At 36.3% G+C, this 17,285-nt stretch overlaps 1 protein-coding gene and 1 pseudogene across 1 annotated transcript in view; one reads left to right on the top strand and one right to left on the bottom strand.

The window, feature by feature from the left end:
• LOC107554224 (microphthalmia-associated transcription factor-like) overlaps nucleotides 1–8,660 on the top strand; it is a 12,817-nt gene extending 4,157 nt beyond the window's left edge. Inside the window, exons 3-8 of the mRNA XM_016236677.1 lie at nucleotides 3,466–3,583; nucleotides 3,739–3,831; nucleotides 5,820–5,876; nucleotides 6,096–6,171; nucleotides 6,316–6,463; nucleotides 7,775–8,660. Of these exons, the coding sequence (XP_016092163.1) occupies nucleotides 3,466–3,583; nucleotides 3,739–3,831; nucleotides 5,820–5,876; nucleotides 6,096–6,171; nucleotides 6,316–6,463; nucleotides 7,775–8,173 (891 nt within the window). The 3' untranslated portion in view covers nucleotides 8,174–8,660. The remainder of the gene's footprint in view (nucleotides 1–3,465; nucleotides 3,584–3,738; nucleotides 3,832–5,819; nucleotides 5,877–6,095; nucleotides 6,172–6,315; nucleotides 6,464–7,774) is intronic.
• Nucleotides 8,661–12,649: 3,989 nt separating this feature from the next.
• The window catches only part of LOC107554206 (2-epi-5-epi-valiolone synthase-like), a 9,084-nt pseudogene continuing 4,448 nt past the window's right edge, over nucleotides 12,650–17,285 (bottom strand).

The raw sequence follows: 17,285 nt of genomic DNA, 5'->3' as shown, positions 1-17,285 counted from the left end.
ATTTTTTTTGGTTTTGTTTATTTATTGCAAATTCTCTGTTTCTTAGAGATCATACAATCTTTTAATTTAAGCAGCTAGTTAAACAACTAGATTTCTACCATGACAAACTCACTGCCACAATGCTACTTCGTTCTGAATGGTTTTCATTGGTTCTCAGTGTTGCTATGTGGTTGCTAGTGTGTTTTTGCTGGTTGCTTGCTGTCCCAAGTCTAAAAAGTCAACCTCTAAATCTATAGATATTCTGCTACAATTTTAGAAACAAACTTACTTAAAGGGATAGTTCACTCAAAAAATGCAAACTCATCATTTACTCACCCTCATGTCATTCCAAAACTGACTGACTTCCTTTCTCCTGTGGAACATGAAAGAACATATTTTGAAAAATGTCTAAAAATGTTTTTTTTTGGTATAGTGATAGTCGGTGGCGTCCACACTGTAAGAACAAGAACTGTAGAACATGGAAAAATTGATTTTTCGCTTAAGTTTACAGACATTTCCTTTCACCCATAAACACAAAACAATACAACACACAATTAAAAATATTCAAAATACAGGTAAAACACCTGTGAAAAATCAGAACAGAAATTCGTATTAGCACAGTACACTGGACGCTGTTTTCAGAGCAGTGTTATTCAGTTTAGTCATGCATATCGTTCCTCCGAGAAGAGCGGGAAATATAAGTGACGTTCAGCTGTCAAAGATCAGGCGTGGGTTTCGTCAGGCTTTCTCTCGTTTACAGCGCTGGGATCTGAATTACTGAATAGAGGTGGAGATGTTTGCTGCTGGAGTCACTCTGGAGCTGCAGAAAGACGCCATTGTTTCAACCTGACACTGCCGGCAAAGTTGCTGCATAAAGGCATATTTTGACACAAAACAGCACAAGTTCAGTAGTGTTTGTTGTGTCTTGTGTTAATTATTCAACAGGCAAAACTAATCAGTTATTCACCCCTTTTAGGCACAACCAGCTGCATTCTTTATTGGTCCGGTCAATTTAATAGATTAGATTAGAAGTAGCTTGAGCTGATCAAATAGTGTTCAAGGTTGAGGATTCATTCACAGCCGTTAAGTGCTCACACATAATTATAACAATTTATAATAGTATAAATGATATAATACCTATAGTAAAACTACTGCTATCACCACCACCACTACTACTACTACTAATTATTATAATAAATAAATACAGTCTGTAGTCTAGGGCTTGTCCTGTTTGTCCTGAAACACTTGTTAACTGAGTGTGAGTGTAGAGGTCATTTTGTTTGCATGGCTCATGTGGAGGAGGAACTTGAGCACTCTTAAGAGATGAATAACTGAGCTATGAATAGAATGGGAGTCTATTTAGGAAAATTACAGTAATTATTACTGATTTGATGAAGAAACAGTGATTACAGGATTCTTGGAAGTTACATGTGAGATAAAATGATTCAGGTTATTGTCTTTAGTGTTTTAATCATGACTACTACCACAAATTATTATTATTATTGTTGTTGTTGTTGTTAAGTAATATCATAAAATGCATTCTTAAAAATAAATATTGTATTTCAATGAATTATTAGTGAATTATGCTTATAAGGGTGAAAGGGTGAAGAGTTGGAACATTTTTAGACATTTAACCTTTTGCTGGCCGTTTGTAATTTTTAGATGTACTAAATGAATAAATAAATAAATGCATACATACATAAATATATATTATTTATGTGGTTCAGTGTGTCGTTTTATTTCACAAGGGGGGAAAAAAACCCCAGCAACAATTTACATTACAGCACCAATAGAGAAAATAACCAAAAGAGAAAATGAACAAAATATATATCTCGTAAAGTATCTTCCCTAAAGAAAATAAAGTCTACTTTTACAAAATGTAATATATTTTTAAGTGCAATTTTTTTTGCTTTTTCTGAGAATAATAAGTGGATCTTAGATAAAAAAAAAAAAAAAAAAGTTTTTATATATATATATATAATAATTGTGTGGTTCAGTGTCTATTTTATTTCACAAATATAATGGAACAACCACAGAAAAAAACAAAAAACAGCAACAGTAGATTTGTAGTTCTAGATTAGTTAATTAAAAAGGAATTCAATAGTTCTTAAGCTCTTAAATGTGTTACAATCTACTTCCTCATCATGTGTGATTATTTCCTGTCTGTGATTCTGACTCTCTCTCTCTCTCTCTCTCTCTCAACCTGACAGAACTGGAGAGGCTCTGCAAGGAGGAATGGCAGAGGATCCTCAAATCCAGGTGTGAAAAACTTGTTGGATCTTTCCCAAAAAGACTCATGGCTTTATTAGATCAAAAGGGTGCTTCTACTAAATACTGAGCAAAGGGTCTGAATACTTAGGACCATGTGATATTTCAGTTTTTCTTTTTTAATAAATCTGCAAAAATGTCAACAATTCTGTGTTTTTCTGTCAATATGGGGTGCTGTGTGTACATTAATGAGGAAAAAAAATGAACTTAAATGATTTTAGCAAATGGCTGCAATATAAAAAAGAGTGAAAAATTTAAGGGGGTCTGAATACTTTCCGTACCCACTGTATTTAAACTTTATGTAAGTTAATTGTTATTTTATATTAGGCACAGCCTGCCCTATAGCATGGTGTATTTTTATTCGTTTTGTTAAAAGTTCTATGTTTTATATATAGGCTTAAGTGAGTTTGACGTTGTATTTTGTTGTTGCATTCAAGCAATTGACGCCGAATTACCGCTAATTCGAAAGTGAAAGTAAAATGCGCACGCCGCTTTAAAGCAATTTAAAAGCGAAGGAAAGTGAGGAAAAGAGGGAAAATTCAAACGACCTAAAAACGAACAATTGCTTTACGCCGAATTGCCGCTATTTGAAAGTGAAAGTAAAATGCACGCACGCTGCTTTTACAAGCTATTTAAAAGCAAAGGAAAGTGAGGAAAAGAGGGAACGCCGCCGCCCCCGCGGTGATACCGGTATTACCGGTGTTGTCACACGTCGATTAACCGGTGTGAAAATTTCCTCACCGTCACAACCTTACTTTTCATAAAAAGTAAGTAACGCAATTAGTTACTTTTTTTATGGAATAATGCAATATTGTAATGCATTACTTTTAAAAGTAACTTTCCCCAACACTGACTACAAGTTTCAAGAACTACAGTGACTCAAGTGACAAAGTGTGTTTAAATTAGCAGTGAACTTGGTGAGACTTTGTCTCTTTCTGTCTTCTCACACGATCAGAGCTGTGGCTGGTGTCAGTATTGCAGAATGCAGCGTGAACCAGCTGTCAACACCTGATCTAATATCTGTCTGACTGCTGTCTGCAGAGGAATAGTGAATAGTCTTCATTTACTCACTCTCAGGTCGTAGGCAGAACGTGCAAGCTGCTCTTTTCCACACAGTGACAGTGAATGGGACGAAAAAGTCTTCTGAAGCCATATGATGCACTACAGAATATGATACACGTCAGTGAGGCAGTAATGTGTGTGTTCTTGTGTTTCTAGATCCCTGTGTCAGCGAACCTCTTAGACATGTATAGTAACCCGGGCATGCCGCCTCCAGGAATCTCTAATAGTAACTCGTGCCCTGCTAACCTGCCCAACATTAAAAGGGAATTCTCTGGTAAGAGTCATGAATTAGTTAATGTCGTTCTGTAGCGTCTAAGACCCTCCAGGCCTTTTGACGATGTACTTAATTGTGTTTCACCTTTTTAAAGTCTGTAGAAATGTCATGTGAATGATGATATGAGTGAAAACATATGCTCATATGCTACATAGTTACTCAATCTCCAGCCATGATGCACTTGATGGACAAGCCCAGCTCCTGTAGCACGTTTGAGAGCTATCAAAGGCCTGAAGGGTTTCCTGTGGGTACGTTCAAAGATTTCTCTCCATGTCTGCATGTCTGTTAACAAAACATAAAGATAGTAATAATTTTATGGATTACAATTGTTTTATGGATTAGATTTACCCATACTGGCACATTGGGTGTGCAAAAAGTGTATATATAAACTTTTACACACACTTCTGCGTAACATGATCCTTCAGAAATCATTCTATTATGCTGATTTGCCGCTCAAGAAACATTTCTGATTATTATAAATGTTTCTGATTATTATCAATGTTGATTTTTCTTGCAATTCTGAGTTTATATCTCACAGTTCTTACTTTTTTCTCACAGTTCTAAGAAAAAAAATGCAGAATTTCTAGAAACAAACTCAGAGTTGTGAGATGTAAATTAGGAATTGCGAGAAAAAAAGTTCATAGTTTATAACTTTGAATTCTGACTTTTTTCTCGAAATTGTGAGATATAAACTCGCAATTGCGAGTTATACATTCTGAGGGAAAAAAGTCAGCTCACAATTGCAACTTCATAACACGGGTTGTTAGGCTCTTTGTACAGAGAGTTATCTTTATTGAGGACTCCACTCGCTAGAGCTCTGCTAGGACAGCATCTGTGAGCCTCCTGACAAGATGTCCTGAGTGTGGGGCGTAGTTAGGCCTCCTCTCGTTTTAGAGAGTCGTTTGCTGAGGCCTCTGCTTCTAGAGCTTGGCCATTCACTGCGAGCGTCATCAGGCCTCCTCTCGCTACAGAGAGTTATCTTCATTGAGGCCTCCACTTCTAGAGCTCGACTAGGCGCCTCTCATTTAAGAGGTGTTGTATATAGGCCTCCACTCTGCAGAGCTTCATGGGCCAGTAAGCTCTGAGTGTTAATCTCCTTGGATGCTGAATAAGAACATAGTTAGGCTCCTGTTGAGGCCTCTGTTCTTGAGAAGCTCTGGTCTATGATCGCATTGCTGGTGTAGGGGTGAGGACTTCTTTGAGTCTTTGACTTAGCTCAGCCAATAAAGCACTCATCTCTTAAGCATGACGCCATTGGTATACCAATGTAGCGCCCTCTAGGGGACGCAGTGCGAGTTCCCATTCGAAAGGGAACGTCTCAGGTTACGCATGAAACCATGGGTCCCTGAGAAGGGGAATGAGACGCTGCATCCCTTTGCCATGCTTTAGGAATTCCTGCACGTCTCCATCAGACAAGAAGTGGATGACGTATTTCACAGGTGCACTTTTATGCTCTCGGCTGCACCAGCTGTGACGTCATAGCCAGCCAATGTCAAATTCATTTTTGTGTTTAGACTCCAGTCATGGCGGAGGCATTCCCCATAGCACCCTCTAGGGGACGCAGCATCTCGTTCCCCTTCTCAGGGAACCATGGTTACATGCGTAACCTGACACTTTGTGTCACGCAATTCTGACTTTATAACTCACAATTGCAAGTTATAAAGTCAATACTATGTTTATATACTGTAATATTGTATGTATAATTGTTATATAAAATAGTTTTCAAGTTCAATCATGTTCGGAATTAAATACTGTGTAGTGTACACTACATGCTGGCTACTATTTTTTTTATTTTTATAAAGTAGTATGTGAAACCGTAGGTATTATTCCACAATAAACATTTAATTTTTACATTGTCATGCGACCTTGTAAAGTTGTAAGTGTCAAACATCATCTTGGAAATAATACTGTTATTTTGAATTTTTAGTTTGATTTTATAAAAAAAATGGGCTAAAATGGGGCAAAAAGTCTAGCACATTGCATTGTGGGATACAGTTTTTATATATAGTGTGCTGTATTGTATACAGCACATTCTAGCAAATGTCTGAGTATTTTATGCATACAGAAAATGTGCAGACTGTACAGTGAGTACTACATACTATAGTAAAAAGGCATTTTGGTGAGAGAAAATATACTATAAAGGACATCTGCAGTGACATTTCAAGGGTGCCAAAACATCTGGCAGATAAACATCCTGCTTTCAGTTTCTCTTCTCATCCTGCTTTATCTTTTTTAGAGGCAGAAGTTCGCGCTTTCGCAAAGGAAAGGCAAAAAAAGGACAACCATAACTTAAGTGAGTTTGCTTTTTATGTTGGGCAGCATCCTAAAGCACCGTTCAAGTTTTACAACACAAAACCATTTTCATTCTTCCCTCAGTTTGTAACAATGACATAATTAAGTTATTGTCTTTGTCCCATAGACTTTGCTTGTAAGTGGATTACTGTAAATGTGATTTGGTTTGAGTTGATAAATTCGACTGTGTAATATAACACGCATTTTCCATCTGTTTCAGTTGAGAGGCGACGAAGATTCAACATTAACGATCGAATCAAAGAACTGGGGACTCTGATTCCTAAATCAAATGACCCGTAAGCACCGCAGTGTTCGGTAGAAACACACTTACACATGAAGTAGATGAATGCATGCTATTATCACAGCAGAGGCTAGTGCTGTTGATAGACTAGAGGGTCTATCAGATGTGCTGGTGTCAGCTGCTTGTGTGTGTTGCTCAGGGACATGCGCTGGAACAAGGGCACTATTCTGAAGGCCTCTGTGGATTACATCAGGAGACTTCAGAGAGAGCAGCAGCGTGCCAAAGAGGTGGAGAACCGTCAGAAGAAGCTGGAACACGCCAACCGCCACCTGATGCTCAGGATACAGGTCAGTTCAGACAGAGCCCAGATCCCTGGACAACAGCACTGTCAATACGTAACTATAAAATACAACTATAACATGCAGTGCAGTGGCATACAGGACTAGTACACTGACCAAAATGACCCTTGGTCTGTGAACTTTAGCAGACATATTATGGAAAATAATACACTTCAACTCGCTGGGCCATGCGACAAAAGTAATCTCATTCCAATGAAGCTACAATTTTCTAAATTTCAAAATGTTAATTTTTTTTGGTCAAAAGTGACCGAAGAGGCCCTGGTTAAAAGAATAGACTTAAAGGGACAGTTCACACACACACACACACACAAAAAAAAATTCTGTCATCATTTACTCAACCTCAAGTTGTTCCAGACTTGTATGAGTTTCTTTCATCTGTTGAACACAAAAAGATATTTTGAAAAATGTTTGTAACCAAACAGTTGAGCCAGTGACTTACATAGTTCCCCCCCCCCCCATACTATAGAAGTCAATGGGTACCGTCAACTGTTTGGTTACCAACAGTCTTCTTTTGTGTTCAACAGAAGAAAGAAACTCAGTGTACTTAAGTGTATTAAGAAACACTTAAGTGGCCTTTTATTTCATTAATATTAAATTATCTACAATAATTTTACTTTACTAAATGCTATAGTAAAGAAAAGTTCAAACAAGAATTATGTTAAAAATTATGTTAAAAACATTTAAAGTCACCTTTAATTAAAATTCTTATTATATTATGGAATGTCGCATTGTTTATTATAAATTATTTATCCTTTCACTTCATTATTGAAAAAGGCACAAGGGTTATAATCCGCTATTTTTAATAGCCATCAATATTAGACATTTTTTGTAATGACCTTCAACCTAAAACATATTCTTTCAATTATGTGTGACACCAAAGCTTAGTAAAACTGCATGAATTTACTACAGTTATTGTTTAAATAAGTATATGAAACTCATTGTGATGAGGTTGAAATAATGTAGTGCTTTAAGTAAGAAACACTAAATAACTTGTTGTCTAACCACATATTTAGGACTGAGAGTCACTGGTTAAGATTCAGCCACTGAAAATCCCATATTTGTTTGTAATAGAAATACCCAGCATCCGTTTGTTTTATATTTTAATGTTTATATTATTAATATACAGATTAAATGTTACATTTTAAATATTGAATCATTTTATGAATTTATATTTAAAAATATTTTCTAGATTTTAATTCTAGATTTTGATCTTAATACATCCAGAGAAGGTTAATTAAGTTAGTTACAGTTTATGTTTCAGTTAATGCTTTGTCTATCCGTTGCTCAATGCTAATCCAGGAGCTGGAAATCCATGCTCGTGCTCACGGACTGGCCGTCGTCTCGTCTACACTCTGTTCATCAGAGCTAGCAGCCCGGCCCATCAAACAGGAGCAGGCCCTGGGCGACTGCTCCCGGGATATGTACCCTCACATGCACCCGTGCTGCCCCGACATGGGCCGCTCCAGCACCCTAGATCTTAACGACGGCACAATCACCTTTAACGACTCTAGCACTTCCACTGATGCGGGGACTTATGGTCTTGTCCCAAAGGCACATGGCACTAAACTCGACGACATCATGATGGACGACACATTGTCATCTGTAGCAACGAGCGACCCACTCCTCACCTCTGGAGCCTCGAGCGAAAGCAGCTGTAAGGACAGTGTGAACATGGAGGAGAACGAGCATGTTTGTTAGTGCAGCGGAACCGCTAGTCGTTGTTGCATTTTTCCGGTAACACAATTGACTGCTAAGGAGAAAGCACGGCCTGTTTTGTCAAGTGCAAAATAATATTATTTTTGTTTACACTCATTTTATTTTATTGTATTTTAACCTTATTCCAGTTTGGTCTAGCCAAATTTCATTGTGTTATAATAATATCAAAATAATCAAGGTCAGTATCATAAAACGACTGATTTGTGTAACTTCACATAGGTGTATTAGAATATAATCAACTTTGGGATAATATAAAAGTGCACTTGAAAGGTGATTTCTTTGGATGTACAGTAGTGTGTTTGCGCGCAGTTTAGAAGAATATTTCTCTTTTTTTATATATCCTTGTAAAGGAATGATTTAAGCAAAATGCTTCCCATTTAATGTGTAGATATTAAGCGACAGACATTTGATATTTCAAGGGATAGTTCACCCAAAAGTGAAAATCTGTTAATTTACTCATCCTCAAGCCATCGAAGATGTAGGTGACTTTTTTATCAGTAAAACAGTAAAGTTTTTAGCTGAAACTGTGGTCCTTGGAGATTCATAAAATGCAAGTCAGTGGCTACCGTCACTTTGAGAGTCGAAAAAGCATATACAGGCAACACAAAATGAATACCCGTTAAGGCTGTCAAAATGACTGAAAAACGAAATTCTAATTTAAAATGCATAATTTCAGTTAGGGTGAAGAAAAGTTTTTGGCTTCTCTTCTGAGGCCACAAGAGGGCGCTTCGAGCTAAATATTACTAATGCACGTTTATTAAAAGCATAAGATAACACGACTATCTGTGAAAAAAGTGCATAATGTTTAAAATAATGTTTATAAACCAATTATAATTAATTAAGTTGCTTAAACAACTATAAACAAAAAAAGCATCATGTATGTATGCATAGTTTAATACAAAGGGCGGAAAGCCAATCACACAGAGTACATTTTTCATTTATAAACATGAGATGCAGTGGGATGGGGAAAAAACCCGCCATAAAGTCTCGAGATATGTTTTTTCAAAGTTGAACTTGCATTAATTTTACATGGCTTTCTAAACATGCTGCTATTTTGTGCGAGATGCGAGTGCAATGCTGATAGATGTCCCTCTAGAAAATGTGTTGAAATATGTGTTCTTTGTGAATGGCTTGTTTCAGTTTTGATGTAAACAAGATCTTCTCCGCATTGATGTTCTCTTTTTCCGCAATATTTTGAATGAACAACGCAGCAGCGCTGCATCTAGTGGCTTCAACTGGACAGGCTAACAAAAGCATTATATTGCAACGACACTTACATCGTCATCGCATCTCGTGCGCCACTGATAAGGCTGCCTGACGCACACCTAAAATTCAAATGCAATGTTTTTGCATTCGAATGTGGATTTTTATTTTAAATTTGATGAATATTCAAAAAAAAATTTTTGATAGCCCTAATACCCATAGCTCCTGACAATATATTGAGGTCTTATGAAGCAAAATGATCGGTCTGTGCAAGAAACTGAACATTATTTACAACATTTAATTTATAGCCTCAGGCAAATGGTTCGGAGGGATGTCCAATTCGCAAACTAATCATTCTTTTGAACTGATTCTCTTTAATTGGACTGGACCGTCTGAAACCGTTTGTGGCACCACAGATCTACAAGTTTCTGAATCAGAACTCACTTTCAGATGTCAGACAGTCACTCCGAATTGAAATGAGCCAAAATACCAGTGAATATGATCCTATAATGAATGAACTCATTGAGTTCCTCCAACAGTCACTGAACTAAGGAAACATTTAGACTCGGACTGGTGACTGATGAGCCGCTGATATGCGCATGCATGAAACGAATGACTGAATGAAGGGGTGAAATGAAAGTTGTTAAGGTTTCTCATGGTTTATGTAAAAAGGTGAGGGAAGTAGATGAAAATTTCATTTTTGGGTGAATAGTCCTTTAGCATAGCTACATTAATCGTAACTAATTCATAAATGTTGTGAAAATTTCTGTTGAATGTCGTTCTAATATCACTGAATGTTTAAGGAAACTTTTGAGCAAATGCTCTAAAAATGGCATCTTCCAGATGAAAACGCACACAACCAGTAGATTGACAAAGTATGTTTGCTTTGAGGCTGATCTGAAATTATTTCATTCAGTTATTAATCAATGGCAGTAGTTGCTCAGTATTAATGTTTCTGGTCCAGGAGAATTCCGCGTAGCTCAGTGGATTTGTGGAATAATCTTTAGACACAGAGGCTGAAGAAATGCACGTGTGGAAGGACAAGTTTGCATGCAGCATTTGAAATATCCAACTGATTTTCAGATGTCCTGTGGAATGTGCCAAGCAATAAGCAATATTCAGCTTTAACTCTGCAGAAAACCTTCAAATACGGTTCTAGTGGTTTTATGCAGTGCCTTTATAATTATGCTAATATATTTCACCTCATGCATTTCTTAAGATTCCCTGAGGATGCATTTTAAAAACAGTGCATCTCACAGTGCATAGCTTGAAATAATCCATAAGAATGTGAAATAATTTTTTAACACGTTTGATGACTAAATGAATAGTCATGATAATTCAAACTTCAAATTCCAATTTATTGCCCTTAAAACATTTTTTTTTTAATATAACATTTTAATTAATTTCTGTTTTACGTTTCTGCCATACGTTTTAATTACACTATCCGACGTTTTCTTTTTTTATGTTTTATATTGGTGGCAAAAACACTGGAAGGATGATCGTTTGTTGAAGATAAAAAAAAATAGAAAAAATATTTTATATTTTATTCTTAACACTTGTTTGGGTTTTTAAAATTCTTACATGGTGTAAAATGACTGACTTTGTTTGTAATAATAAGCTGTACTGTTACTGTATATTTCTACTGTTTAAAAGTGCTCAACTCAGATGTACTGATGTTTGCCTTCGAGTAGCATCCAATTTGTGCCACTATTATGATCATGTAGCTGCAACTATTACCGTGTTGTTTCATAGAACTATGCAAAGATAGCTTTCAGTTGAGAAATCAACCTGTGTGTAATGGAAAGGTGTTGTAAGAGTTTAGCGTAGGTAACATAGTCTGACCACTGTAAAGTGCCTTACATTACAAACCTGTCACTTAAAGCAATAGTTCACCCAAAACGATGTTGTCAATTACTCATCCTCATGATGTTCCAAACCTGTATAACTTTATTTCTACCGTAGAACAGAAAAAGAGATATTTAGCAGAGAGTTCATGCTGCTCTTTTCCATACAATGAAAGTGAGTGGGGACTGGGAATTATGGAAGACTATCTGCCATGAAATAAAATAATAATAATTATGACTTTTTTCAGTTTCTGTAACAGAATAAAAACTAAAAAAGGTAATCGCAAAATTTGATCTCACGATTCAGTAATTGCGAGTATATATCTCACAATTCAGACTTTTCTTCTCAGAATTGTGAGTTTGTCTTGCAATATCAGTTTTTTGTTCCTGAATAAAAAAAAATTAATTGTAATTGCGACTTTTTATCTCACGATTCAGTAGCAACATATCTTGCAATTCAGTTTTGTTTCCGCCACAAAATGAAAAATAAAAAGGTAATTGGGACATTTATCAAAAAATCCAGATCTTTTATATCTCGCAATTCTGAGAAGAAAAATTCAGAATTGTGACATATAAATTTAGAATTACGAGAAAAGTCACAATGCACTTTTTATTTTTCATTCCATGCCGAAACAGGCTTCTATTGGGACTGTCAATTTCCAAAAAGGACAAAAAAATAAACCCTAAATTTGTAAAAAAAAAAAAAAAATACAAAAAATTAAAAAAGGTACAGTACAGTACATGGGTTTGGAGTTTAGTCCTAAAGTAAGGAGACAATGTTCCTAATTTTCATTTTTGTGTGAACTATCCCTTTAAATGAAGTGAAGTGTTATCATCTATATTTGTGATTTTAGACTTAGTCTTAGACTGTGGAACCCAATGGGTTCGGTCCTCGGGTGAAGTAGGGGGGAATGATCTCTCAGTAGGACCACCAAAACCTAGTTAATACCGACCTGCAGGGTTTGATCAAGATTGTCTTGTATTCTGGCTTAAAGCTGAAGGGTCTTCATGCACTACAAAACTTTCAAGAATAGTGTATTACATAAACTCCTTCACCTACTAGACAAACTACTGAAAGTCGTCCTCTGAATATAATGTTACACAGTGTTGACTACTAAAATGTTGCCAAATTCCAAGTGGAGTCTAAATATGCAGTGAAACTGTTACGTATACCGTTGTGGATTTATAGCAAAACTGGCTGTTGCAATTTTTTCTGAGCAATAATTCAGACAATCAGGTAACAGGTAAAGCACAAGGCTCCTGTATGAATGCATATGTATCAGTGGCGTCAATGAAAGGTGCCTTCAAAACAGGCTTCCGTGGAACTTCAACCAAACGCCTTTTAATAACAAATACAGATTGGTCTGTCTTTTATGAGTGTCTTGGCTATATAGCTAAAGATGTTTTTTTAGTTAACATACTTTTGTATGATATTTTTGAAGCTTAACCAAACATTATTTAAGAAGGAACTTAGAATAGCTTGTAATGTTGATTTTTGGTTGAATGTCTTTATAAAGCATTCCTTTGATATGAATTCAGTACTGGAAGCCGGCCCACGTTAAACCTGTTGGGAAAGTCACCTTTCAGTCAAACCGTGAGACTTCTGCAGGGAAGCTTTATGAGGAAAGTAGCATTTCATTGTTGGGTTTTAAAGCTTGACAGGTGTATTGGGAATGAAAATGTTACAGACATTGAAATAAAACTGAGTGTTTTTCACAATTTCTGGAGGTTTTCATTCATGATTTGGTGTGGTTCATTTTGTAGCACAGATGTTTTCTTGGTTCAAGAGTATAATCAATCAGACTCAACATTTCCTGTGGTGTGTTATTCTGGTTTCATGGTGGCTTCGCACTGTTCATCACACCATTTCTTGAATGCTTGGCAACACAATGCTCTCTTCTGTGTCATTGAAGATTGCTGCGGGGTATGAAAAAGACAAACTGAAGGAAATGAAACAGTATGTCACAGTCTTATGGTGTTTGCTAAAATGTGCCTGAGTACTTAAAGTTGGACTGCACTCTTAAAAATAAAGGTTCTTTATTGGTGTTGATGCTTCCATGAAGAACCTTAAACATTCACAGAATCTTTCCGTTACACAAAAGGTTCTTTATAGTCAAAAAGGTTTCTTTAGACCAGTGGTTCCCAACCCTGGTCCTGGAGGCACCCCAACACTGCACATTTTGCATGTCTCCTTTCTCTGACACACCAATTTCAGGTCTTGGAGCAGGGCTGTCCAAACTCGGTCCTGGAGGGCCGGTGTCCTGCAGAGTTTAGCTCCAACTTGCCTCAACACACCTGACTGGAAGTGTCTATGCCTAGTAAGAGCTTGATTAGCTGGTTCAGGTGTGTTTATTTAGGGTTGGAGCTAAACTCTGCAGGACACCGGCCCTCCAGGACATAGTTTGGACACCCCTGTCTTGGAGTCTCTACTAATGAGCTGATGATCTGAATCAGGTGTGTTTGATTAAGGAGACATACAAAATGTGCAGTGTTGGGGTGCCTCCAGGACCAGGGTTGGGAACAACTGCTTTAGACTATTAAAATGCTGGTTCTTTTAATAACTGCTCACTGAAATGTTCTTTGGGGAGCCAAAAATGGTTCTTCTATGGCATCTCTGTGAAAACCCCCTTATGGGAGCTTGATTTTTAAGAGTGTAGTCAGTTTTTGTTTATCTCTGGAGGTCTATAATACCTGGAATAATCTATAGCAGGGTTCCTCAAATCTTGCCCTGATCAAACTCACCTACCTGTGATTTTCTAATGATCCTGAAGACATTGATTAGCTTGCTCAGGTGTGTTTGATTAGGGTTAGAGCTAAACTCTGCAGGAAAGTGGATCTCGTGGGCCAGATTTGAGGATCACTGATCTATAGCATTCTCACTCATCTCAATGCCAGTTGCAGCTAGCATAAAATCACCCAATAATTATTCATGAATAAATTTTTTTTCAAAAAGTCAATACATGGCTACTTTTGAATTCTTGCAGAATGGTGTATTTATTAGCTTCGAAACATTTACAAATCTAGTTTGGAATCAGTAGTTCAGAGCTTTATTCAAACTCGCTAAGTTACGTGATTTCAGTGAATGACTACTGCGAACCTTTCGGAGGAATAAATCAAAAGTAGGTCAGGACACTTAATCGAAATGTGATGTGGACTAGTGTCTGTCAATAATAAAAAAAACTGCTATTTTAATATGAAGTCTGTGTGTTCTGTGTCTCTGTGTGAATGAGTGTCACCGTTTCGTTGCTTGGGGTGCTTGCATGGTGTTGTCGAAATTTCATTTGATTACATTTTAAAGGATTAATTAAATGATTAGGTTTTTTACATTTGATTACCACCAGTTTTGATAATTAAATTTGTATGAAATCATAATAGAATCCAGAAAAAAAATTCTGAAAAGCATTAAACACTATTATTAGATAAATAATCAATTGTTAAACTGTTAAACTGATTAGACATCCGTTTTTGTTATTAACATTTAAATAAACGGAATGCAGAACATTTTAAATAGAGAACACAGAATTTTGGAGAAAAAGCCCATTGACTTATTCAGGTATATCTTTGAGCTCTAGCTTTACTAGCTCATACTAGCTAAAACTTTCAGTAATGGCTCTCTTCATCGGTGTGCTATATCGGTGCAGTTCTTTAGCTAGCGTTAGCATTGCTATGTATTTTCTGTACCGAAGCCACTATAGTGTTAGACGCTGCACTGACATCTATCAAAGTGGATGATACTAGAGAGCTTTAAAGAGTGGTTTACACCTAAATTAATTCCTTTATCTGTCCAACAGAGAGTAAGTAATTTGAGCATCACTACTAGGAATTTCTCTATCATTAAATCTTTCCAACATGTGCATGATGTACCAATGTTTACGCTCGTTTTTCTGTGTGGCTTTTTGTTTTCAGACGTACAGGTACCGATTCTCCCGTTGTCTCAATAAGTGTGTTTCGTTGTCTAAATGTCACTAAAACACTACTAGAGGCTAACTAATGCAAACTAATTAAATAACTAAATAATAAATCATTTGAATTATACCAGTGGAACTCAATTTTTTTTGTTTTTACTTCAAGGCCCCCTTATTGTCCTTCAACAATATCTGAAGGCCCCCCTCCACTCACCCAAAATATTTTAGAGCTTAGCATGACTAGAAAGATGTATATTCATTATGAAAATATTTCTAGTTGTTTTAGTTTATTTTAATGATTGTTTTGTCTTATTTTAAATAAGTGTATGTCATCTTGAGGCCCCCTAGTGGGTCCCGGCCCCCTGGCTAAGAGCCACTGATTTATACTGTTATGCCGGGTCAGAAATTAATGAGGATTGTGTCAAAAATGACACCAAAATTAATAAAAATTCAAGATATTGTTACAAAATAGTACTTTTATGAGATCTGGATTTTTATATGGTAATATATTATATATAAAGGCAATTGTCTTGGTCTCGGATTAGGTGGTCTTGACTCCAACGTGTTAGGATTGGTGTATGGTGGTGACCTGGCTGCACCATACATAATTCACACAATTTTTATAGCCTAGAAACCTATAATACAGTCTTAATCTCACTATACACCATTCAGACGACTCTTCACAAAAACAATATTTCCTCATGTGTAAAACTGTTTGAATTTGCACCAAACTACAGAATGCACCTTTAATGTTTGAAAGCAGAAGAATTTTTCTTTCTTTCTATGTTTCACATACTTGCTTTTCCTAGTGCTGTGGGTAGAGGCATTCTCAGAAATCCTCCGGAGTGCTCGAGTCGTTCAGTAAGGGACTTCAGTACTAGATCCAGAGTGCAGTCTGAATGCCACACAGGAAGACCTAAACTCTTCATACACACAATGATACGTCTTTTCTCCTCTTCTGTCAGAAAGCCACTTTCGTGAGCCACATAGACCATGAAAGCCACGTCAATGTTCACCACCTCTCCATGCTGAAGCACAGGAAGTATTTTCTGTATCAAAGAAAAGAATGACTCCAGTTATTAGAGTAACTCAAGACAGACACACAATGTGCAACTTTAGTTTGAGTCGTAATGTGCAGAACCATTTCAAGCTCTGGACTGATGATATGGCCAAAGTCCACCAGCCGGTCCAGGTCATCCTCCCACAGGTTTGGGGCAAGTTCCTCCAGCATGGTTTCAATGGCCAGTCTCGTGGACACACTCGTGGACACACAGCGTCCATATGCACATTTTCCGAGATTCTCCTCAATGGTTGGAAACTAGAGTCCAACAAATGTCTGCCCTCCTTCTCCAAAAGTCCTCTGTGTTTCATCAGCACCATCTGTAGGGGATCGACTTCACAATAATGCTTAAAAGTCTGGGATTGGTAAGATTTTTAAAAGTTTTTCAAAGAAGCCTCTTCTGCTCACCTATGCTGCATTTATTTAATCAAAAAATACACTAAAACAGTAATATTTTGAAATATTATTACAATTTAAAGTAGCTGTTTTCTATGTGAATATATTGTAAAATGTCATTTATTCCTGTGATCAAATCTGAATTTCTCAGCATCATTACTCCAGTCTTCAGTGTCACACGATCCTTCAGAAATCATTCAGTGTTGGTTCGCTAATGCAGAAAACTGTTTTTCCTGCTTAATATTTTTGTGGAAACAGTTACTTTTTTTCAAGACTGTTTGATGAATAAAAAGTTCAAATTAACAGCATTTCTATGAAATAGAAATCCTGTGTGACTATAAATGTCTCCATGGTCACTATTAATGAACTGAATGCATTCTTGCGGAGTAAAATAATTATTTTCTTAAATTTTCTTCCTGGTTTCTTTTTAATTTTAAAATCTTATTTAAGTATTACTTTTTGGTGGAAATAATATGGCGTTAAATTTGTGCCAAAAGTATTGAATATAACAAAAAATAAATCTAAATTTAGAGAAAATAAAAACGCTTTAAAAGAGAAAATATACTTTAAAGTCAATATTTTAGCCTTAATCTTAACAAATAAACACATCTATTAATATATATATATATATATATATATATATATATATATATATATATATATATATATATATATATACACAAATA

Source organism: Sinocyclocheilus grahami, unplaced genomic scaffold, assembly GCF_001515645.1.
Source record: "Sinocyclocheilus grahami isolate Dianchi unplaced genomic scaffold, SAMN03320097.WGS_v1.1 scaffold494.1, whole genome shotgun sequence".
NCBI lineage: Eukaryota > Metazoa > Chordata > Actinopteri > Cypriniformes > Cyprinidae > Sinocyclocheilus > Sinocyclocheilus grahami.
This window is presented reverse-complemented; position numbering and strand designations above follow the sequence as displayed.